The 26,267-nt window shown below is 37.9% G+C and overlaps 2 protein-coding genes across 2 annotated transcripts in view; one reads left to right on the top strand and one right to left on the bottom strand.

The window, feature by feature from the left end:
- The window catches only part of Nup62cl (nucleoporin 62 C-terminal like), a 64,220-nt gene extending 58,588 nt beyond the window's left edge, over positions 1-5,632 (bottom strand). Inside the window, exon 1 of the mRNA XM_028895133.2 lies at positions 5,432-5,632. The gene's annotated coding sequence lies outside the window, so the exon portion shown is untranslated. The remainder of the gene's footprint in view (positions 1-5,431) is intronic.
- Positions 5,633-5,749: 117 nt separating this feature from the next.
- The window catches only part of Dnaaf6 (dynein axonemal assembly factor 6), a 39,931-nt gene continuing 19,413 nt past the window's right edge, over positions 5,750-26,267 (top strand). The window contains exons 1-5 of the mRNA XM_028895134.2: positions 5,750-5,833; positions 13,498-13,668; positions 17,167-17,239; positions 18,997-19,102; positions 23,631-23,727. Of these exons, the coding sequence (XP_028750967.1) occupies positions 13,501-13,668; positions 17,167-17,239; positions 18,997-19,102; positions 23,631-23,727 (444 nt within the window). The 5' untranslated portion in view covers positions 5,750-5,833; positions 13,498-13,500. The remainder of the gene's footprint in view (positions 5,834-13,497; positions 13,669-17,166; positions 17,240-18,996; positions 19,103-23,630; positions 23,728-26,267) is intronic.

Genomic DNA, 26,267 nt, shown 5'->3' on the forward strand with positions numbered 1-26,267 from the left:
TTTGTTCATACATTTTGAAGGAAATAGGGAAGAATCAAATGTATAAAGTTGGTCATTTTATTTGACTTAAAAATAATAGGGCGTCTGAAAACAGGGTGCTGGTTCTGAGTTCATATTAAAATATCTTAGGAAGCAGAACATTCTTATTATCTCACTAAGTATATTTCCCCCATTTGTAGTAGAATGCTGTAAAGCTGTAAGATCAGAACTTCATTTTAAGAACTAGACAAATTAAAATAAAAACAAAAGCAAACAAAGAAAAACACAAACCCTAAAGACCAAGATGTGAAAGCAGGGGAACGATTTAGGGAGTGGAATGGGGCTTGGGAGGTGTATTAGGAGAAGAGAGAGTAAGGGGGATGTGTGATTTAAGAAAATCAAAATATGATGGCCATATATGAAAACATCACAGTGAAAACAGAGCTTGTATGCTACCTATAATAATAATAATAATAATAATAATAATAATAATAATAATAATCTTTTAAACCTCAAAAAACAAGTCTTCAGAAATTATGAGTGTGATGATGGTGGTGTGCCTTAATGCTTCTTAGTATGTGTAAGGCCCTGGGTCCATCTGAATACTGAAAACGAAATGTGTGCTATTGGAAAAGCTTGTAAATTGCTATGCAGCAAGTCTCATTTTTTGTGAGTGATGTTAGCAGTTAGAATATTGGAAAAGGAAAGACCACGGTGGTACATACCAAGGGAAAAAAAAGATGGGGTTTTATGTACCCCAGGCTAGCCTTCAACTAAACAACCAAGGATAAATTTGACATTCTGATTCTTTTGCCTTTACCTCCCGAGTGCTCAGGTAATAAGCATGTGCCACCACACCTAGGTTTTTTATGAGGAGCTGGGGCTTGAACCCAGAACTCCATGCATGCTAGACAAGCACTCTGACAACTGTGCTATTATCTCCAGCTCTAAAGTGATTTTTAAAAGATCTATTTATTGTTATTTTAATGTGTACCACATGCATGCAGTGCTCATGGAGGCCAGAAGAGGGCGTCAAATACTCTGGAACTGGAGTTACAGGTGTCTGTGCACTACTGTGTGTGTGAGAAATAGAACCTGGGTCCTCTGGAAGAGGACTATCTAACATAATTTCTAAAAAAAAAAAAATTATTTAACTTCATTTCATGTGCATTGGTGTTTTGCCTGCATGTATGTCTGTGTGAGGGTATTGGATCTCCTGGAACTGGAGTTACAGACAGTTGTGAACTGCCATGTGGGTGTTGGGAATTGAACCCGGGTCCTCTGGAAGAGCAGTCAGTGCTCTTAACCACTGCCATGTCTCCAGTCCCTAACATAATTTTTTAATAAGGAAATACATTTTCACTTTTGTCAGCCATCACTCCATAAAAAATGTGAAATTAATATAAACTCGAGGCTTGTTTTTAATTTTAATTTTTAAAAAGAGAAAAGTTGGAATTGGAGGGTGATAAGTTGGACCAAAATACTGTGCATAAAATTCTCAAAGAATAAAATTAAATGAAAAAAGAAAACTACATTTTTCGGCTGGAGAGTTGGGTCAGCAGTTAAGTTAAAAGTATGTTTCTGTTCTTGAAGGTGACCTGAGTTTAGACAGTCAGGAACCTGTACCCGCAGCTCCAGGGTATCTGGAGACTCTGGTTCCCTTGAGGCCTTCCAAACATATAATTAAATATCAAGTAAACCTTCAAAAAATTCCTTTTGGGTCTGGAGAGGCGACTCAATGGTTATCTACCATCTCTTGCAGAGAATTCAGGTTCAACCAGTACCACATGGCCGCTCACAACCATCTGTTACCTCCAGTTCCAGGAGATCCAATGGCCTCTTCTGGCCTCACTGGACACCGGTTATATATGTAATGCAGAGACATACATATAGGCAAAACATTCATACATATAAAATGAAGATTAAAATACAAAAAAATTATAGCTTGACAAAAACACTAAATACATACAATAGATAAACAAAAGTAGAGTCCCACACTGGAATATTCTTCAGCAATAAAAATAACTATATTGAAAACTCTTCAAAAACCATTGGCTATAAAAAGTCACAGAAGAGTAAATATTTTACATCATTTATATAAATGTTAAAGACACAAAATATATTACAGATCATTTATGGCCACATTTATGTGCACTTAGGAACAACTACTGGAGAAATATACAGCATCTTCAGAAAAGCAATTACCTCTGGGACAGAAGGCAAATCAGATTGGCAACCTGTACCAAGAGGTAGCTGTTATGCTTCAGTTTTTCATAAAAACAAGAGAATGGGAGTCTAACAGTATATCTCAGTGGTAGAGGATGTGCTTAAGCACGTGTGAGGCCTTTGTATCAATCTCCAATACCTAAAAAATTCAGCATCTAAACAAAATATAGGCAAACTTTAGCAACTGTTAAATGTACAGTGAGCACCTGGGTGATGGGATATCACTGACTATTTTTGCTGTTTGAAGTATTTCATAATTTTTATAAGAAGGACTACTTAATGTTCTAGAATGTAGAAAATACAAAAGTATGTGTGCTCTGAAGAGGGAGGTGTGCTCTAAGATCAATTATAGCTTTTCTTGTAGTCAACTTAATTTGACACTTTATAAAAAATTAAATTAAAAATTAATACACATTCATATAATCTTTGAAGAAGATATTCATAAAGAAAGCTAATCAGTATGAGTGTTATTAAAGCACTTGAGTCTCCTTGAGTCTTCTATGATTCATGTATTTTAAAAATCATTTTGAAAATGTCTATTTGGTAAAAGAAAGAATGCATTCACCCTAACTCTTCTATATAAAAGACACCATAGCTGATTATTACTGCTTGAGCATATAAAACTAGACAGCCAAATTCAAACACCAAGGAGGACAGAAACTCCCATGCAAGTCCAGATGTCCGGCCTTCCCTTTAGACTTCTTGTTAAGTCCAACAGAATGGAAGACTCAAGTTGCATAAACGATTTTAAATAATGAAGATTTTACAGTGTTATTTTATAAACACAGAAAAACTGGAAATAAGTCTTCTGTTGTTGGCTTAGTTAGGCTAAATAAATTAAAACCAAGTCACTAACTGGAATACTGTTAGGTTATTAAGGCAAAAATTAAATTAAAGAATATTGAATGTGCTTTTAAAAAATAAAATTCCCAGGGCAATATTAAGCAAACACACTAAATTTGTAAATAAGGCTCAAAATTGTGCATAAAATCTGGGGTTATATGGATAAATGTGGGGAATAAGAGTATGATATTATTCTAGAGGAATGGGTGAAATTTTCATCTTTAATTTCTTTGAGTGTTGGTTTAATAAATTATTTAACCAGTGAATTAAAGTAATTATATATATTCTAAAAGATTAAGTGATATCCCCCTTTCTATAGCTAGTAATCTTCAGGTGTATTTTGATTAATCTTTGACATCATTCAAATTTCATTACTTTAAAGCAGAACTACAAGTCAAATTCAGTTACCTGTTCTCTGGGCTAGGCAATAGAAGGAAGCACTCGTCACTCCTCCACCTCTGCCCTCCATATCTGCTCGAGTATTAAAGCACACTAGACCAGAATATTGATCGTAATCAAGTGAGTACTAATCTCTGAGAACGACTCACTGACATCAGGAAAACTAGACAACTCACGGAGCTTCTCCAGTCCCCGTGTTTCACAATGTTTCTCGAAGTGTCTATATTCAAGACTCTATTCAGAAGCCATGTGACTGGAAGGTTCATCTCGGATCTTGGAACCCACCATCCCCTATATCCTCAACCTTTTGGAAAACTGTGCTTGGTACAGGATTCCCTCTTTTAGAGGCAAACCAAATCCTGAAGGGTCCATTTTACTCCTAAAATAAATAGCAGTTATTTTCCCAAGGTGGGGAGGGGAAACTGAACACTTTTTTACATCTGACACAGTACAAAACATTTCATATACGTGACATAGATCAATTGTGCCTTCTTCCTGGGTGCTGCTGCAGATACACAAAATCAATTTCTGGACTGTTCCAGAACGATCTGTGTTTTTCATAAACTCAGTAAAGACATACAAAAGGCTGAAACCCAGTGGTCTAAAGCCAGTGTTTTTCCACAATGAAAGACAATTTATTAATAGATCGTGGTCTATATTTTTTTTAAAAAAAATAAAGTGTTATTGCACATGGTATTGATTTTACAAGCCCGTGTCAATTATATTTTCTTTGTGTGTACTACAGATACGGCATAAAGTTGGTTTGGTTTTTAAAGAACTATTTTTTTTTTCTACTTAGTCCATTCTGGCCTTGAGCTTGTGATTCTCCCGCCTCAGTCTAGCGCTGAGAGTACAGACATACTCCCTCACATTTCAGTCTTAAAATGTATTTCTTTTTGTGAGTCACAGCAAAAAGGTTTCCAAAACACTGGTTGCATAGTACATATTTAGAATTCATACACAAAGAGGCCCAACAAAGACAAAAACCAACAAACCAACCGAGATAGCAAAACATACGTAACAAGCTGTAGAAGTATCTAGAGACGTAACAAAATGGAAGGCATTTAAACCATGATCATCCGCTGTAATAAAGGGAATTATGGTATTGCTTATCTGGCTAAAAAGCCAATAATTTAAGTATTCCACTCATATTTTTCTTTATCTTGCATAATAACAAGCAGAATGAATAAATTACTAAAACTTCATTACCACTTCCCCTTCGCCATATGCGGTAAGTTATGAAAAGCACCGTAGCTGAGACAAGGGCAGTAGTTCAGTACCTTCGTAATCAAATTCCATTCCCAGAAATAACAAAAAGTATTCATTAAACCATCCTATGTCACCTGGCTTACCGCTCAAATCATATATACAAGCAGTTTTTGCACCATTACTCCTTCCTTTCTCCTTTATTTAAAATCAAATCAAGTAAATTGTGGGGAACTATCTCTAACCTGAAGATACTCAATTCCCTATCGGCGGCTAAGAGTCCGCACACCTAGGCTTCCCCACTCCAAAGCCGCCGAAGCGGGCACCGTGCCCGGAGACTTTCCCGGGACTTAGGCTGCATGGTACCCCACCCCTGACACCGCTCCACTACAGCATCGTGCCAGCCGATCCTCCGCTCTCCCGGGGGCTCCTGGACAGACAGCATTTGCCCCCGTAAGGAATAAAAAGCGCAATCCCCGCGACCCTCACCACGGCCGCCGCGGCGACCACCACTGTACCGTCTCCCGATGAGCCGGTGCCTAGTAGGGACAGAGGCACAACACGTGTCTCTGTCACGGGAGGGGGGCGTGGAGAGCGAGAACAGCGCGGACACCAAGCTTCTCAACCCTAGCCCACGAGCCTTACCCTTCCACGTCCGCGGCTCCAGATTTACCGAAGGTAAAGAGTTCTCGGACCCGGAATTCGCCACCGGGGAAGGAAAAAAAAATGAGCTAGATGCAAAAAGCCTATGGGGCAAATGTAAACGTCGTGCACTTACCTCAGTGGTTGAGCGAGCTTGCTATCCCGTCCGCAAAGTAGCCGCGCGGGCTGGTGGGAAGCAGTCGGGAGAAGGAGGCGAACCGGAGCCGGACCTACCCCAGCAGGGAAGCAGCCAACTCCCAGGAGCTAGCCCGCTATAGATAGAGGCTTACTAGGGGTCGACCTACTTAACTAGAAAGGGCAGCCATAGACCCCGAACGGGACGCGCTGGGATTGGTTGCCTCGGGTATTGTTTCAAAGGAGACTCTTCTGTGATTGGCTAGCAGAGTCAAGCGGGAACCCGAGGTGGGAGGTGGGAGAGGGGTTTAACAAAGTTGTTACCCAGGCAACAGGGCGACGCACAGCGAGCGGCAGTCTATTTTCGGAGCCTAGGCTGTGGCCGGAGCATTGACCGACCAAGGTGAGGAAAATTGAACCTTAGAAGGGGAAAACAGAGAGGGTCCTTGAACGCTGCGACAGCTGGAGAAACTAGGGAGAATTTAAAATACTTGAGGGCTCGGCGCGATACCCCTCAAAAGGCCTAAACTGCTCAAAGTAGTGGCGAATGTTCCCGAAGTCCCACCCTCTTTAACACCCACAGCAGGATGTTGCTTCTAGAAAAACTCCTAGAGAAGGCCTGGGTACTGACCCACTGTAACAAAACAAAAATGAACATCCAAATATTTCCTGAATTTCCTTTCCCAGGTCTCACACACTCTCAATGCGTCCCCCCTTTCCGTTAAAAAAATAATTTGAGAGTGTCAGTTGGTTCCTCGTAGGTAGGTCTGGGTGGTCAAAGTTGGAAGACTCATCTTACCTTTCGTTTTATGGGAACAAGCAGTATTAATTATGTACCAGCAGGCCTTGGTTGGGAAATGGAGGAAGAGTGCGCTCAGTAACGCCTTTCAAACAGGAAAATAAAAATAAAATGGCTCCCCTGTGGAGCAATATTTCCGTGGGAGAGAATTTCAGCGGCGTGAGAGTTCTGAGGACGTTGGTTACTGCCTCGAGGAGTGGACAGCCATAACACCCGCATTTACTGGGTCGGAACATAGTGGACAAAGCTTACTTATATCTTAAAAATCCTTCTACTCCACCAGAGGCTGATTAGGAGAGTATTTTGTCATTTTACTATACCATTAAAAATATACAACACCGTGACAAAAATTGAGTGTGAGGAATGAGAGAGAACCCAGTTTGAGCAGAGAGACAAGGATCATTAATTCTAAGAGTTTCCTGTTGTGTTAAGGATTCAAAACCCAGATTACAGAAGTAAACAAAACCAGGTCTTTGACCTTAGGAGTACACTTCAAAGAACTGAAAGAAAAATTACCAGTCAACACTCTTTATATAGAAGTTGAATATGAAACTAAGAATAAATTATTGCCAAATGTATTAAGTTTTCCTGAAATGTGCTGTACAGCACCCCACCCCATCCCCTTACTATTTAGTCCAGGCTCCCTTAAAGAGGCCCACAACCTCCCAAGTGCTAGGATTTTAAATATACTACATAGCTTTTGATGGTGCAGGATGAGCCTCCTAAAAATTAAAGCTTTCCATCTCAGTATATAAACTTACTCTCGAGACCATGTAGTACCAGTTACTAGGAAGGCTGATGTGTGAGGTTCCTTTGAGCCTAGGAGTTCAAGGTCAGCCTGGTCAAGGTAAGAAGACCAAGTCTTAAAGCAATGCAACGCATCTTTCAAAGGATGGTAGAGATTCCATTATTTTATATTATATTATATTTTATTTTTATTTTTTATTTTTTGGCTTTTTGAGACAGGGTTTCTGTGTAGCTTTGCACCTTTCCTGGATCTCGCTCTGTAGACCAGGCTGGCCTCAAACTCACAAACATCCTCCTGCCTCTGCCTCCCGAGTGCTGCGATTAAAGGCGTGGGCCACCACCACCCGGTGAGGCTTATGTTTTTATGTTTAGGTAACATGCTGCCACTGAGCCCTACCCCTATGCTCTCTTTCTGTTTTTCATTTTTCATTTTGAGACAAAGTATCACTAAGTTGGCCAGGCTGGCCTTGAGCTCCATAGCCCAGACTTACCCGAACTGCCTCAGTCTTCGGAGTAGCTGTACCTCAAGTCCTGGCTTCCATTCATCTTTCTGAAAGATTCCAGATACTTAAAAAAAACATCAGTTAACTATATTTTAAGTTTGTGACAGACACCTTATTAAGCTCCCGTAGTTATGTTTTTATGGTAGTGAATGATAGAAATATAAAAAAGGAAACTATTCTTGGGTATTAAAGACAAAACATGGTTACCTCCTGTTGAACCAAGGACCTTTGGCATGTTTATGAACATACCTATGAACTTATGAACTACATCCCCAGTCCATAACTGAGTTAGTTTCAGTAGGCACAGAATTACTGATGAGTATAGTTGTCAAAAAATTAGTTGTGTGTGTCTGTGTGGGGATATGTGCACAAGAGGGCAGATGCTCATGGAAGTCAGAGATACTAGATCTCCCTGGAGCTGGAATTACAGGCAGCTTGAGAGGTCTGATGTGGGTGCTGGCAACTAAAGCTAAGTCCTCTGAAGAGCAAGCAGCATGGACTCTTACCACTGAGCCATCCTACCAATCCGTCCCCACGATTATTTTTTTTTAATGGCAGGAAGTCAGAGATACTAGATCTCCCTGGAGCTGGAATTACAGGCAGCTTGAGAGGTCTGATGTGGGTGCTGGCAACTAAAGCTAAGTCCTCTGAAGAGCGAGCAGCATGGACTCTTACCACTGAGCCATCCTACCAATCCGTCCCCACGATTATTTTTTTTTAATGGCAGGAAGTCAGAGATACTAGATCTCCCTGGAGCTGGAATTACAGGCAGCTTGAGAGGTCCGATGTGGGTGCTGGCAACTAAAGCTAAGTCCTCTGAAGAGCAGCATGGACTCTTACCACTGAGCCATCCTACCAATCCGTCCCCACGATTATTTTTTTAATAGCAGGAAGTCAGAGATACTAGATCACCCTGGAGCTGGAATTACAGGCAGTTTGAGAGGTCCGATGTGGGTGCTGGCAACTAAAGCTAAGTCCTCTGAAGAGCAGCATGGACTCTTACCACTGAGCCATCCTACCAATCCGTCCCCACGATTATTTTTTTAATAGCAGGAAGTCAGAGATACTAGATCACCCTGGAGCTGGAATTACAGGCAGCTTGAGAGGTCTGATGTGGGTGCTGGCAACTAAAGCTAAGTCCTCTGAAGAGCGAGCAGCATGGACTCTTACCACTGAGCCATCCTACCAATCCGTCCCCACGATTATTTTTTTAATGGCAGGAATACATTAGTGTGCCATAATAGAATATTTCCCTACAAGCATAAGGCCCTAGATTAAAATCCTAAGCATAACCAAAAGTAGACAAAAACAGTCAGAATATTATCATTAAATTCAGATATGAGCAGAGATGATGTTTATTTTTGATTTCTCAGACAGAATTGCTAAATAAGGCACTATATAAATAAAGTTGTAGAAAATGCTAAATGTATTTAGAGAAAAAAAGATCTTGAAATATGTGAAGTCATTCGGTCATCAACAGAATTCTCCCTGGGGACATGTTTGCACCTATTAACTTCAGACAGGATGCTATTTGATGATTTGCTGCTGTTGTTGCAGCGCCTGGGATGAAATTCACGGCTTCTTCCCCGTTTGGCAAGAACTCTACCCTTGAGCTACCCCCCTAGCTATATCTGGGGCTTTTTCATTTCCTGATTCCATTTACTCTGTGTACTTAGTAAAATATGTTAGAACTATTCCCTGTACTTTATATACTTAGTAAAGTATGTATACTATACTTTACTCTGTGTACTTAGTAAAATATGTTAGAACTATTCCCTGTACTTTATATACTTAGTAAAGTATGTATACTATACTAACTGAACTTTCACTTTTCTCTGAGTACTGAAACAGCCTTTCTTATAGATGCTGTGTATGGAGGTCAAAAAATACATAAATGACAGACTGTTGCTAGGCTCACACAGTCTGCCTTGATCCCAAAGGCTATTGATAATGCCTCAGTGCCATAAATCTGGAGCCTTCTTGATACACATTTTTAGTCCCTAACTGGTCCCAGTGTTTTGGTTCCAACTGGCTCTGGACTGTCTGTTGTTTTTATTGGTTAGAAAGATATCCACCAACTACATTTTTATCTCTGGAGGCTCTAAAGGCTCAGATTGACATAGGAAAATCAAAGCTCTGTATGGAGGAGCTGCTTTTGGTATTGGGGAGTGAAAGAAAGAAAAAACAGAGGCCTAGAACATTTATTTTCTAAGTGGACACACCTCAAGAAAAACATTCTTGGCTCTTTCTCACGCTCTAGCCCCACTTAATAAAAGAAGGATAAATGCCGCATTGAAATATAGGCCCCATAGCTCTAGAAGTTTTTACTTTAAAAAAAATCACCACATTAGTCTGCCCAAGTTGTCTAGTAATTAGAAGAATGTACTCTAAGATTCAAAGGCAGCAAGCTACAGAGTACATTATTAACAGAATGTAGAATACATGTAGGAGAAAAATGTGTTGAGAAGGGCAGAAAATTTGGCTACCAGAGCTATATCCTGAAATCAGTGATTGCCAAACTGACAAATAAAAAACTAAAAAGGCAAGTTTTCTTTCTTTAAAAAAAAATGATGATCATATGAAATGAGCTTTGATAACTATCTTTTAATTTAATACTATTTTTTGACTTACTAGACTTCTAAAATGTTGGTAGCAGTTTCATTTTCATTGGATTTACAACTTTTCTAATAATTCACATAAAAGATTTCGTTTTTGGTATTTTCAGCTATTTAGTTATTCACAAAATATTTGTGATTCTTTTGTTTCTCAAAATGTATCATCAGATTTATCAGGACTTATTATTTGCTTACAGATTGTTATTACATTTGGTATAGTGAATTTTTTTTATAAAAGTGTCCATTTTATCATATTTTGGCTCCAATTAGCTATAATGTGAGTCAATGTGATTTTATAGCAGCATAATTTGGGACTCCAGTTTCCAATATGCTTCAGGTATATAAGATATTAACTACTGAGAACTTTTGTGGAGAATTAATTTTTGAAGACAGACCTATACCCCAAGATGTGGTCTGCCTTCAGTGCAGTCACTTTGAGCAGCTAACATACTTATTCTAATGATGTTGCTATTACTCAAATTGCATTTAAGACTAGTATTTTTAGAACTGCCTTGAGGCCTATATCATATTCTTTTTAATATTCTCAAAGAAGCAAATCTTCATATTTTGAATGTGGTTGTCTAGATATATCTGGAAATCACTCAGAGACAAATCCGATGTGTAATCAAACTGAATGATGCTGTAATGATATCTATTTTCTTAGTGATACATATGAAGGAAATGCCAAGAGAAAAGAAAATTTCTAAAATATTTGGAGCATTGATGGTATAATTTACATCAGTATATAACCTTCCAAGGTTACTATTTTGAAATGCCACATTCCTATGAATTTAATCATATTTCATTCAGTATTCAGCAACTGCTGACTAAATTCCAGCTGTGGTTTTTGAAGATGTTCTTTCTATATGTATAGCTTCCCAGTGCCCGAACTGCCTGCTTCCCACCCAAGACCCAGTCAGAGCCTTCCCAAGTAACTGGCAGAAATGTAGAATTAATTTGTTTTTCCTCAATCCTGTGTCCAATACACTTTCTGAGCCACAATTTTCCTTCATCATCTCCACTGTGGGTGCTGGATGACAGAAAGGCGCTGATGCAGGGCCTGGCTTATGTAACTGTTTTCCCTCTGGAATTTTGATCCTGGCCCTATTCTGAATATTTATCTAGCTTCTAAACCCCTGGCGTTTCTCAGTAACCAGACCCTTCCTTCTGTACCTCCACCCCCCCCCAACTGGAGGTCCTTCATTGCTCTAAATACCTCTCTTCATCCAGAAAGTCCTGCTACCGTGTCCCTGCCAGTCAGAGAAGACTGTGTGAGTAGCTGTTGCTACTGCCACATCAAATGCTATATTTGGACCTTCTGAATATCTTTCTTGTAGCTTAGCTTGATGGTCTGTTTACTCTTCTCTCCGTGGCCCCCTATTGAAGTCTCCGAAGTCTCATGCTCATACAAGTATCTGTGGTACTAGGTTTCAGATAATGATGTTATATAACCTTTCATATTTAAGCAATCACGGTCATCAGTGTTGTATAATTGACCATCATATTATAAAGTTTATAGAGCAATCAATGCTGATGTAAGAAGCAATTTCTGTTATATTTGTTTCTTGAACACATCATTGTACAGTTTCAAGTCAGGATACTAATTATATCTGATGTCTGGGTGCTTTTCTCCTTTTCACTGTCAAAGGTAGAAAATATTTAAATAAACATCTTACTTTCTATGTTGGCTAAATATTTAATGAACACATAATCAAAGAAGAATTTTAAACTATAAACAGAAGCCTCTTTTGTTTAATTTAATATGTGTCAATTATTCATTTCCATAGCCGCCTACCAGACCATACCGTGAGAGAAATTGTTTTGTCACCTTTTACTTTACTTTTTCTGGTTTCCAATATAATGAGCTTTATCATTAACTTATTCGACATCATTATTAAAAGTGATATTCATGCCCAGCAAAATGAAACTTTTAAAGAACTAATGATAGGCAATATAGCTTGAGTGCTTCTATGTACCCTCTACTAGTCCAGGCTCTTTCATATGTAGTAAGCTACTTAATACTTGTAACAATTCAAAGAGACAGACACTATTATTATCCTCTACTTTACAGATAAAGAAAATTAGGTAGAGAGAATTTAAATAATTGCTCAAAGCCACAGAGCTAAGAAGTACATGATGGATCCAATTCCAAACAGCATGACCCCAGGCCCCCCATTCTTAGCTGGTATATTTTGCCTCCATATTAGAGATACAGAAGAAGTTAGCATTTTATACCATTGACATCCCTAGAAGGTATCAAGATCAGTTATATATTCAACAAAGAAAGTAAAAATATTTGTAAAACAAGGCTTGGAAAATACCATTTTCAATACAGGTCATTTTGACAAGTGAGTATATCAGAACATTTATTACCATTCTAGGCACAATGCAAAGTTTTCATGTATAATTTAATTAAAACTGCTAGAGAAATGTTCCCTGAGAGTGAAGTTTATAAAATGATGTTTTAAAAATAGCTGTAAAATTGTGGGAAAAATACCTATTTCAGTTATGCCCAATTTACCAAAAGTAAGCACAACTCTACAGTCTTTCTCAGGTTACTCATTAAAGCCTGACACCTCTGAGATATATTTTTAAGATCTTAACTGTCCTGCTGTGGATGTAACTGCAGGGATTATTTTCAAAATTGCTACTGGGATGATAGGATTCAGTATTACTGTTATAATCATAAAAACATATGTTTCTTTGTTCATGAATTTCACTAAAATGAGCCAATGCATTAGAGTTTTCAAATGTCATTGTAAGGCTAGGTCTCATCAAAGGTTAATTAACAGTATAAATGAAACAGAAAGGTACACACTTACCTGGGGGCAAATATGAGAAATGAGTAAAGGTTATCTGGGTATATCCCTGAAGCAAGATCTTTTTCAATTCACAAACTGGAATATACAGGCTGAACAACTGATAGGAAACCGGTTAAAAAAGATCATCTAAAACTGGTTTCCTGAATAATAGTACATAGCTTATGACAACTTGCACTTTGAATCAAGCCCCCAAGGGCTTCTTTTTCTGTTTTTTACAAGACTGGGAACTAAACCCAGGTCTTTGAGCATGGTAAGCAAGCATTTTGCAATTGAGCTCTATCTGAAGCTTTCCACCTAGTTGCTCTTAAGCCCCTTAAAACCCAAGACTCACTTACGTAGTTACTCAGTGTGTGCTCGTTAGATTGAACATGAAGTTTTAGTAAAGCAGTCGGAAGGCCTGGATTTACTTGGTTCCCCAGGTTCTGTGACTTAGAAAAATACAGATGTAGAGGACTTTATAAGTATTTCCAACTATGTCAGAGATGCTGGAGTGACGCACTCAAAGAAGGGAGACATGAGAATGAAACAAGTCCTTATGTGTCTTAGAAAAGTGAAGTGTGCCCGATCCTCTTTTCCCTTAGAATATGGAATCGGAAAATGCAGAAGCTGAAAATATGGAAACAGGACATTTGAAAGGAAAAAGCATGGAAGCTAAAAATATGAAAGTTGAGACATTGTCTTCTGTCTCGGCCCTGCAAGCACTGTCCAGTCTACTGTATCCTGAGGAAGAGGATGATTTGGATGCTGAACAGGTGGTCATACACTTAAAGATATATTAATTATGCTAAAGGAAATTGTGGAACTGTATTGAACACCTCGTTCCCACCTTGCTGTGGGAGCAGAACCGTCATCTGATATATGCATAGGAGGCTGGAAGGCTTATTATGCATGAGACTATAACCTCTAGTACATTTCTAGCAAACATAATTATATTTTTTCTACACCACCTGAACACTGAATAGGAAAATAGTTCTGTAACTATGGTAGCAGTAGCCACATTTCAAAATGTTTGTCGTTTATATTTATGGTCAAAGAATGCTTGACAACCATTGCAAAAAAGGAGTAGCTGGGATTGTTTATGCCTAGACAATATTTCTACAAAGAAAATACTTTCAATTATGCAGTATTAATTGATTTCCCAATCCTAGTCTCTTAATTTGAAATAAAAAAGGCCTACATAGGAAAACAACAAAATATTTTAAGCCAAATGGGGAAAATAGCTTTCGTCTACTAACAGGGTTTTCCCAGCACATGCTTAGATATATAATCAGGTGATTTTCATGTGGGGGTCTGGACAGGTAGCACCTTAAACCTTGGAGCAGTAAGATTGGCTTCTTTTAGGACAGAAGAGTTACCAGTCCAAGGCCACTGCTATTATTATTTCCTGGACACCCTGGTCTTCCCTCCCTCCTTAAATAGAAGTGAGCTTTGGCAATTAGATTAGCCGGGGTAAAGAAAGTTTGGTGCACAATTATCCTACTATATCAGAACATTTCAATTTCCACAAAATTATTTTAATGAAATTATGCTATGTCCACACATAAACCATGTTCTATGAAAGTATATATCAATTTATTCCTTCCAGTTTTTTTTTGATGTAGTGTGAAAACACATACTTTATGAATGGACCACAAACTCAGTGGCCCAGATCAATATCCAACCTCATTAGGTGAAACAGATCAGAATTTAAAAAGATAGGAAATGAAAATAAAATTTGTAGAAGAGGACTACTGAGTCAGCATAGAGCCAAGGTGAGGAGACGTGGAGTTTTAGAGAAAAGCCTTAGCAGAGCCAAACAAAGAATAACCAAGTCATTGATAATAGCATCAAATACATACAACAAATAAGACACAGGGAGAAAAAGTTAGATGCAGTGTAGCCACGAAGTTGCTCCCTAAGGTGAAATAGCAAAATGCTAACTTTTCAGAGAGTACATCCTGGGAAAGACAGGCTTATACTACATAGAAAGAGTATAGTAAGTGTTTGAAAGACAGAAACCCTTAATATTGTTAAGCAGAGCTTGTGATTGGAACTGATGCAGAGGTAAAAATCAGCACTGGTTACAAACCCTCTTCCCTTTGGTGTTTATGTGGAAGGATGTTTATTTGCAACTAGAGATTTTTCTAGGAGGAAAGATGAGTGTTTATGAAAATAGAGAGACTGTAACATCATTTTACTGAATTGCACAATTCATAATAGAAAATTACCATAATAATATATGATTGTGTATGTGTGGGTTATAAGCAATTTTGAGATAATTGGTCACTCAGACATCTCAGTACAGATAACATTAGAGGGTATAGAATTAGAGATTCAGTACAGTGGGAGAATAATTAATGTTCCTACTGAACTATTAAATTTTCCTGGGGAGAAAATGCCTTTCGTTTTTAACATGTATCAATCCTGAGAACTAGGAAATGATTACAAGAGTGATGTGTTCTCTAAAATGGACTCTGAAAAACAGCAAGAGAACTGTTGCATACACATTGGTTCATTTACACCATCCCTCTTCTAAATGAATTGTTAATTCTCTGGGAGATTGGGAAGAGAGTCTGTTGTTTTTCAAACTCCCAGGTGATCTCAAGACTTAAGGGAAATAAGATTCCACCAATCTTCAGACACTGTGACAAGGATGTTTGAAATCTCTCCAGTATTACAAAGTGGCATGGATTGGAATGACAAATTGCTTAGAAAATTGACTGTAGATACATGGTACAGGCTTAAATGATGCCCTTATAGAAAACAATTACCAGGTGGTATTTTATTATTTCATTCTACCTCCTCACTTGAAATTTTATTTTAATCATTTATTTTGATTAAGTTAATAAATTGAAACTCCCATTCGCTCTAATATACTCATCCAATCATAACTGTCCATGAAGAGCATATCATTTTTTTCCAGAATGCTCATGGTTTCATTTCTACTGATTTAAATTTTCTGTGGAAAGAGACACTGCAAAACAAGAGGCCCTTGTGTTCCAAGAACTGCTTTGCTCTGATTGACTATTAGTATTCTGATGATTAGTAATTTAATAAAAGTACCACACATTTGTGTGACCTCAGTGATTAAACAGAATAAAATCGGTCCAGAATACTACTGGGATTTTCACATAAAAATATCTGCAGTTCCTTAACTCCACACATACAGTTTTAGATCTTCTTTTGGAAAAACATTACCATCTCACACACTGTTGTGATGTTACATATTAATTTATGATTTATAACTTTTGGGATAGTTTAACATAATAGAGACCCAGGTGAGCTTTCTCAACAACATACAAGGACAGACATTATTCTTCTCACTCAAACAGGACTCTGCAACTTTTGTACATCTTGGATTATGAGGGCAAGAACTAAAAGGGGGAGTTAGAGGTGATAGTGTGCCAGAATCCATGGAAATAAGGATATTTTGACTGCCAGTAATGGAGTGACTCAGAACCTCAGAGTCTGATGTTAGAATGAACAATCAGGAAGAAACTTGAGATTGCATTGAAATATCCAATAATTCTTGGAAGGGGCCAGTGAGGTGATGGGCTAAGCATGTGTTTCACTGGGTCGAAAAGAGTGAAGACTGTTCTGCAAGGGTGTGCACACTAATAAAAACATAATAAAAACGACGGCAAAATAAGCATATGACTGTATGAAAAAAGAAGTGGTTTGGCATTCATCTGACACTGTAAATTGGAAGCTGCTGCATTAGGAAGTGGGAAAAAAGAGCAACATTTCATCCCCAAAGTAGAGAGAGATAAGAACAGTTATTAGGACTTTTAAATGGATCCTTTGATGTCTAAATTCTTAGCTTCTGCTTACTCTTATTTCAATAAAGTACTCCCATAAGTCTGTCTTTCATCTGACTATAACCAAACATTGCCCAAACTCCAAAGTGCCAATGCTTTTCTACTAACACTTGGTTCTAACCTTCATAGAGATGAATGTGGCTCATTCCTCCTCTCCCAAGGGATATACGATTCACTGGGCTGGAACCAGGGATTTAGTTCGACCAAAAAAATCAATTCGGCCTCAGAGTCTATTAAAGCAAATACTTTTTTGAAAGGACGAGGAAAGCACATTGAAAACAATAGTTGGCGTCTGTGGCTGTGTTGTGTAACAATAGTGAATGATTAAAGTGGAACTGTTTATGAGGGTTGTTTCCTTTAGATAGACAACTCATCAAATTTAAATTATTAGTAGTGATATATGTTATACAAGTAGTGCTTCCAGAATAGTACACTTCTTTGCTTCTACTCAAGGGACAACTCGCACCTGCTATTGGAGCCATGGGTCCTGGGAATATTGGACCGCCTAAAGCCAAAGAGCCCAGAGGTAAGTTGTTTAATAAAGTAATATAGATAAATAGAATCAATATAGTATTTTCCTCAGCAAAGTCAGATTAATAAGAACTAATACTAAGCCGGGCGGTGGTGGCGCACGCCTTTAATCCCAGCACTCGGGAGGCAGAGCCAGGCGGATCTCTGTGAGTTCGAGGCCAGCCTGGGCTACCAAGTGAGTTCCAGGAAAGGCGCAAAGCTACACAGAGAAACCCTGTCTCGAAAAAGAAAAATTCAATAAATACTTATAGGATATTTAAATATATTGAGAGTCTGTTCTGTACCAGGCAATATGATCATCTTTGTGACTATGAAGGAAATAAAAAAAAATCTGTTCTGACAGAGCTTAAAGAGTTCTAAAGAAGAAAGCAAAACAAACAGCTATGTAATTTTATCTTACATCAAAATGTCTCTAAAGGGAAAGTTCATGGGGTTCCTTAAAAAAAACTCACTGGCACAGGGGCTAGGATTGTAGTTCATTGTTACTCAGCTAACACAATAAACAAACAAACAAACAAACAAACAAACCACAGTTCAAAAAAATAAGAAAGCCATTTTTGTGACTCCAAACATTTCTGTTTATACATTTTCACAGAATGGAATATTTTACAAATCTTTGAAAATGTGAAAGCATTAATTCTCTTGCAAAAGAGGATGACCAGAAGGGAGAAGCACATTTTGTTCATCAAATTAACTGATTTAAAAGATAGTGTGTAGAAAAAAATGTTTAAAATAATGGATAAAATGAGGTCTGAGGGTGGTTTTAAATTTTCAGTTATTATTACTGTGCACTCAAGAGGCTCTTTGCTCTACTCCAGAGATACTCACCATATGACAGACTAGTACATATCTGAATGGATTTCCATGTTGCCATATTTCCAATAATGTAGGTCTGATAATGTCAAAAATTGGAGGGCAATGAGTCATGTGTAAATGTTATGTATAAGCCTGCACTTAGGCTTTGGAAAACTCATGCTAGATAGAAGCAAAGAACTGTGGAACTGAAAACGTGACACTCAGGTGCATTTCTGGGAAAGCTTAAAAGGACTAAGAGGAATGTTTTGAGTGTAAGGTGGGTCTCCATTTGATGCACCAATGGAAAGAATGCATGCTGGGCTTTTGCATGCTTACTGGAGCCTATAGATTTTTAAACATTTAAAAATGGTACATAGAAACCCAAGCACCTGCTCAGTTCTGCATAAAGGACAAGTGACAGAGAGTTTCCTTAAAGTGCACATGTGCAGTAGGAAAATACTGCATTAAAAAGTAATCATTCCAGCCATTGTTTTCCATTGCTTTAATTGACATGATTTTTAAAAATTGTGTAATGCATACATAGAAATTGTGTCAAAGAGCTTTTATAGTAAAACACAATGCAAGACAATATAACTATTCAAGTTAGATTGCTTATGCTTCATTTTTTTTCTTTAAGTGAAAATTTTATACAAGAACCTATTTGTATTTCTGAAAAATATGTATTCCACTAGCATAACTATACTGATTATCTCCAGGCCATTGAGTTGTAGATTATCATATTTTCTTCTTTTTGCTTATGTGTTTTTCTACAGTTATTATTACATTTATATAATGCATTGGCCTATAATGATATTAAAGGTAATTTATAATTTAGTTTATGGGGACCAAAAATGAGTTAGTGATTACAAATAAAAATATTTTTGATTAGTTGTCCCAAATGAGTATGAAGAACATGAACAAGTAACAGCTTCAGTTATGTCTTCTCGTTCTTCGCAGCCATCCCTAAATCCAGTGGTAATGAAAGTGAGAACATCTGGAATCCAGAAGAGGTTCCAGAAGGAGCAGAACATGATGATATATGGGATGTTCGAGAAATCCCAGAGTAAGTCAAGTGACGCCAGGAATGTGTTTAGATACTTAGGTTCGATGTATCATCTGTTACTATTATATTTTTATAAACTTCATAAAGTAACTTGCGCCACATAAAACTACAGTGCTATACAAAGGGTACATACAATTGATTATTATTTTTTCTGTTCTAGAACAAAAACAAATAATGAAATACAGTACCTTCCTATTAGTTATTTACCTAGCAATAGTGAAAAATATAGCCATTTCTGTTATTAAATTTATATTCAATTTCAGTTTTTGTTTAATGTAGAACTACCAATGAGAGAAAAACAACCCATTAAATTATAAACACGCATACAACAAAATTACAATACCATGTTTGTCAAAGACCTACTTTTAATTACTCAATGTTCTGTAGTTTCAGCACAAGGTTATGTCCTCTCTCCAATTATCAATTACTATGCAGACTTATTTACTAGATATTCCAGGGCTATGCTCAGTGTTCAGTATATTTTGCAACTGAGATTCAAGTTTTGCTCTACAACCATTTCTTGCAAAATCTTTTAATTGTGATATAAAATTCACTCTTTTAAGGAATGGTTAAATAGATTTTAAATACTTATATACATTTGTATCTTAAAATCTTGAGTATTTAAAATACCTAGAAATATATAACAAGTATTTCTGAATTATAATGTACTTTGTTAGTTTTAGGCTTTTGTTTTGTTTTAGAATGGGTCAGGCTCTACTGCCTAAGCTGGCCTTGAACTTGGGATCTTTCCTCCACTTTCAAGTCTGGCCTACTTTATTCTGAAAGACTTTTATGGCAAGTGATCTGACAACATTTTTAAGTCTGACTACAAAACTGTCTGGTATATATTTTTTAATTATGCTTTGTATGCTTTGAAAATAAAAGCAATGGTAGATCACAGATAATTAACTGAAGGAAAGAATACAGATTTCTAATAAGTAATGCCAAAGACCTGTAAGCTTTATTTAAAAAAAAATCAAAGATTTAAAACATTTATATGACTTCTCTTTTCAAGGTCCATGTCCTAGTTAGGGTTATTATTGTTGTGAGGAAACACCATGACCAAAGCAACTTGTAGAGGAAAGGGTTAATTTGGCTCACACTTATTCCACATTGCTGTTCTTCACTGAACGAAGTCAGGACGTGACTCATACCAGGCAGGAACCTGGAGTCAGGAAGTGGTGCAGAGGCCATGGAGGAGTACTGCCTTAGTGCCTTGCTCTGCATGGCTTGCTCAGCCTGCTTTCTTAGCACCCAAGACCAAAAGCCTGGGGCAGCACCACCCACAAGGAGCTGGACTCTCCCCCATTACTAATAATTAAGGAAATGCCCTACAGGCCTACCTATGGCCTGATCATCTGGAGACATTTCCTGAACTGTGGCCCTTTCCTCTCCAGTGACTCTAGCTTGTGTCAAATTGACATAAAAATAGCCACCACAGTCCATTCATTAGCCAAGCCTGTGTAAGATACATCTCTAGTCAGTCTTTAAAACCTGCTTATAAAGGCATCTTAAAATTTACAGATAATCTTAACATCTTACATTATAAATATTTGACAGAATTATCTGTCTCTGTGTTTTCAGTTTAAAATAAAAATGAAATAGTTTAGGTGCAATACATGTTAAATGATTTACATACTTACTACAAAGGTAAACATGTGGCCTGGCAGTGGTGGCGCACGCCTTTAATCCCAGCACTCGGGAGGCAGAGGCAGGCGATCTCTGTGAGTTCGAGGCCAGCCTGGTCTACAGAGTGAGATCCAAGAAAGGCACAAAAGCTACACAGAGAAACCCTGTCTCAAATTAAAAAATAAGATTTAAAAAAGAATCCAAATACATTGTTTTTTGTTTGTTTGTTTGTTTTTGTTTTGGTTTTGGTTTTTGGTTTTTCGAGACAGGGTTTCTTTGTGTAGCTTTGCGCCTTTCCTGGAACTCGCTTTGGAGACCAGGCTGGCCTCAAACTCACAGAGATCCTCCTGCCTCTGCCTCCCAAGTGCTGGGATCAAAGGCATGCGCCACCACCGCCCGGCAAATCCAAATACATTGTAATAGTACAAAACAAACAGAAAGAAAAGAGCCCAAGAAAAGGTACATGAAACATATATTGACTCAGAGACCCACTTGTTGGCACACATAGGAATCCTATAAAACACAAAGCTGGGGGCCATATTATATACACAAAGGACCTGTAGGGTAAAAATGAGAAAAAAGTTGAAAATAAAAAAGATAAAATTAAAAGAAAAGGCCCTGCTATGACATTTTGAGACGAAGAACCCACAGAGATGCCTTTGAGTTTGTTTTGTTTTGGGCAGGCGGCACATTTCTATGTCTAAAGAATGACTAACCCTCAAGTTGTATGACACCCACGTATCTATATGAAAGTCATTCATTTGTCACATTAGAGAATGAAAGCCTCACATCCATATGCAGCCAGCCTGAAACTAGAGTAAATGTCCAATTTTCACATAGACATTTGAAGTTCTCCAGAGACCATCTGCCAAGGTTCAAAGTGAGTAATAATTCCAGTCACTACATGAACAAAACTGCTTTATAAGAATTTTTGTCTTGAAATTTTTCCTTATGGAGTTTAACTTCAAAAATGTCCTAATGGATAAAGAGGAAAATGGATAATGAACACGAAGTTCACAAAAGAAGAGTTGCAGCCACCAAATGGAAAGTAACAAGGACCTAAGCTGAGTCATTGGCTTGGTGGTAGGGTTACAAGGGTCATTACTTCAGGGAGTTTGAAGGAATATTTAGTAATCGACAACATATGAAGGATGGGAGGAAAGCATCAAAGAGGATGCTGAATTTAATTTAGGATTAGAGATGGGGAAGACACAGTTTTGTGTTGGATACATTAAACTCTGAGATGCCTTGGGGACCTCAAGGTAAACCTAGATAGTATGAGGTAGGGAAATGGTATTCTTTGCTTAGGATAAGTGCAGAGACTTGAGGAATTTCATCTGGGAAGTCATGCACATGCAGTTCAGCTCCTTCTGTTTTGTTTTAACCTGAATTCACCTTTATAATATTTGCTAGACACTACAGCTTATTAAGAGAAAGGTATTCCACATCAAGCATCTACCTATTGCTAGTCCTGTTCAAACTCAGAGACATTTCTTTCTCATTCTTGTTCTTTCTTATTTACAAGTTGTCAGAAAGTCAAGTCTTTTAGCCTTCTAATCTGCAGTTGCGCTATTCTCCGGGTAGAATTAAAATTAAAAATCAATTTATAAATCTGAGATATGGTCTTGTAGAACAGTTTGAGCATGTGTATATGATGCCCTCGTTTAGATTCCAAGCACTGAAAGAAGAAGAAACAGGGAGAGGAGAGAGGAGGAAGATGAAGAGAAGAAAGAGAAGGAAAGAGAAAAGGAGGGGAAAGGGAAGAAGGATAAAAAAAAGGGAAAAAAACCCTTGTAAATCATTGTTTCGTTCTATTGGAACAGATAGAGCACCTCAAAGGAAATATTTGTGAAGTGTGGTGTGTGTGTGTGTGTGTGTGTGTGTGTGTGTGTGTGAGAGAGAGAGAGAGAGAGAGAGAGAGAGAGAGAGAGAGAGAGAGAGACAGAGAGAGAGAGAGAGAGTCAGAGAGAGAGGATCTCTCTCTCCCTGACTTTGAACTTGCAGATTAGGCTCAGATGACTAGAGAGTTATTCCCTGTGATCCACCTTTCTGCACCTCCCTGACCCTATGATTACCAGTGACAGACACCAGGCCTTTTTTTCTCGTGTGTGTGTGTGTGTGTGTGTGTGTGTGTGTGTGTGTGTGTGTGTGTGTGTGAGAGAGAGAGAGAGAGAGAGAGAGAGAGAGAGAGAGAGAGAGAGAGAGAGAGAGAGAGAGAGAGATCAGGAAAACTTTTCATGTATTAGGACTCCCATTGGACTTGAATCAAAACCCCATAGTCCAGCTGTGACAACTATACCACCACTGTGTTTCTGCTGTAGAACTTTAGAAGCACAAGCAACCATTGAGATCAGGTCATTCACACCTGTGTCTTCTATAAATCATACAAATGTAGGAGCCAAGATCCTGTGCATTTGTAACTTCACCAAGGTCACACAGTTAATGACAGACAATACTGAATCTAGATTGTCTTTACTTTGCAGTTTACAGTCAGCAAAGGATTTTTTTTAATCTAGCCATCAATCCCATGGGTATGGGTTCAGTATTTTTCTGAGCCATTGTATTCAAAGAATGGTTCTTTTCTACTTGTAATTTTATTGGGCCTATACTAGAAGTTCCTTCCACCCACTTATTTGGCATATATCTGAAACAGGTAAGCTTTATTTTAGAAAACAGTATGTCCAAAATCTCAGTCTGCCCCTCAGTGTTTAAGTTTTGAATGCATTTCTAGACTTCTGTTTCTTTGTGTTCTAGTACATATTTGAAAAAATAGTGAGCACTTTATCTATTTTAGTCCTTTTTTTGTGCTAACATAACCTCAAAAAGTCTCTAGTATCCATTGTGTGTTGTGACACAAAATGGCTCTTTCACCTGAGAATTGTCATTGGTATTTTTTCAGTTATGAGATTGTATTCCAACAAACAGTGGGAACTGAGGACATATACCTCGGATTAACAGGAAAGGATCCCTCAACAGCATGCTGTCAGGAGTTGGTGGTAAGCCTTACCTCTTCTTCCTCGTTTTGCATATGACCATTATAGATAACTAACTGCTATTTTCATAGGATTGTGAACAAATATATAAACTGCAAATGGTGGCTGCTATGTTTAAGGTTGCCAGGGGATTGATGAGATCATTTTAAATGGATCATGTCCAAAAATCACCTAAGCTTATGTATGTTAGACAAAATGTACAGATAAACATGGTAAATTCATATGACCCAATACACTATTTCTAGTCCTATTAACATTAGCTAATATCATATTGAATATTCTTCCGTTCTGCTGTCTGCTTATCTGACCGGTTATTACCTTCTGATGAGCTGACAGGCCAAATGGGATAAAATATTTCCTTCCCTGAATCTGTCATATCTGTTATTTCTTCTCTATTCTTGGGATGACTCAGCCTGCAATGGGGAAATTCAAAAAGTATTTTCTTCTGGATTTTCAGATATGATTTTTACTGCTAAAAATAGTTGTAAAATGTTGGTTAGTTCCCTCGCTTGAATGACGCCACAGCACATCAGGGACCATGTCACCATTTCTAACAACAATAGCAATACCAATAATAGGAACGATAGCACTTAAGTGTTGCTTATTCCATCCTCATAATGATCTTGTTGAAAAGTCTGAGTCAACCCTAGAATGTGAAATTCAGCTCACTTTGACAACATGAACAAGTAATTGGTGTTAGAATGTTATTTTTTTAGATCAGGGGCTATTCTTTTTTTAAATCCTTTTCCTTCTCTTACATTATCGAGTGCTGAGGTACCCACAGGAGATGCTTAATATCTTTTCTCAAGAAAATGATAAATGGACTCTCCTTCTGGCACTGGCTTCAAGTTTTCTCTTATTAACAAAATCTAAGACATTCAATTGAATCAAGTAACATAATGGGAATAGTGACTTTAAGTACCTCAGGAGATTTTTCAAACTCTAATGAGTTAAGATTTCAAGTGATCTTGAAGTAATTAGTTCCCAGGGTCTTACCAGTAATATTCAAATTTCTCTCCCTTAAATTACTGTAAAATTATGTTTTTGATGTCTAGTGTTGGTGATTGCTCTAAGCTCTGGAGAAATTCTAGCCTCTAAATAAATAAAACTGTTGCAAGTCTATCCATTTTTCTTATGCAAATTGCTATTAGTTTTAATATTAAAGCTATCCTGAATAAAGGATCTTAGAAACTAAATTGCATCTTGTAACGGGAATATACAGTTTATCTCAACCCAAATAAGCATATATAGAGAATATTTGTGCTTGCCCTCTAATGAATTCATAATCAACTAGGGAAAAAACCTAATAAAGATAAATTGTTTTTATTATTAGCAATTAAACTCAATGTAGGCAATTGTAAGTCTAACAGATCTTCGGGTTTGGATAAGGCATAGACACCAATGAAGAACAATCAAGTAAAACATTGTTAGTGCCAAGGCACGCCCCTGCCTGCCCCCATGTGTGTCTGTGTCTGTGTGTCTGTGTGTCTGTGTGTAGGCTGGAGGACAGTTTTGGATGTCATTCTCATTTCAGGAACACCATCCACCTCCTTTGAGACGGGTCTTTTTTTAACCTGGATTTTACCAATCGGCTAGACTGGCCAGTCAGAGAGCCTCAGAGATCCTCCTGTCTCGATCTCCTCAGCCCTGGAATTACAAGCGTGTGCCACCATGCTTGGCATTTTTATATAGGTTCTGGGGACTCAAATTCATCTCCTGGTGCTTACAAGGCAAGCGTGTTAGCAGCTGAGCCATACTACAGCCCCACACTTTGCCGCATCTATACTGTTTTTTTTTTTCTTGCTTTCCTTTCTTTTCATCTTTATTCTTCATCTTTAAATTCTTTTTTTTTTTGTTTCTTTCGAGACAGGGTTTCTCTGTGTAGCTTTGTTCCTTTCCTGGAACTCACTCGGTAGCCCAGCCTGGCCTCGAACTCACAGAGATCCGCCTGGCTCTGCCTCACGAGTGCTGGGATTAAAGGCGTGCGCCACCACTGCCCGGCAGTCTTTAAATTCTTAAATGAATTCTACCACATGCCAAACACTGTCCTAAGTACTAACATACAAAGGGAATTCAGAAATAGTCAATTGTTTTCAGGAAATTTCCAGTGAATGTGATAGATGTCTAAAAAAGAATCCCTGAAGTTCTGTGTGGTCAGTACATGTGTGGAGGCATGTAACAGTTACAGAATGATAGAAAGCAGAAAAAGATCAGTTAATTATATTTAGATAAATAGGATTTCTACAGTGTTCAACATGCAAAGAAAGGCCTGCTAAGCCGAGATAAGAGTATATGGAAAGGGGTAAAAGCATGGTGCATTTGAGTAAATGGTGACTATAACAAGAATCAAGAAAAGTGTGGGCAATCAAATACTGATAAACTGACTCTCAAAACAGAATTTTTAAAAAGCCCTGACTTGGGTTGAAAGTGTTTCGGTTAGAAATAATAATAGCGGCTGTGTGCACCCTTTAATCCACACTCGAGCAAGCAGCGATCTCTGTGATTCGAGCCAGCTGCTACCAAGTGAGCTCCAGGAAAGGCGC

The sequence above is a fragment of the Peromyscus leucopus genome, chromosome X (genome assembly GCF_004664715.2).
Source record: "Peromyscus leucopus breed LL Stock chromosome X, UCI_PerLeu_2.1, whole genome shotgun sequence".
Classification (NCBI taxonomy): domain Eukaryota; kingdom Metazoa; phylum Chordata; class Mammalia; order Rodentia; family Cricetidae; genus Peromyscus; species Peromyscus leucopus.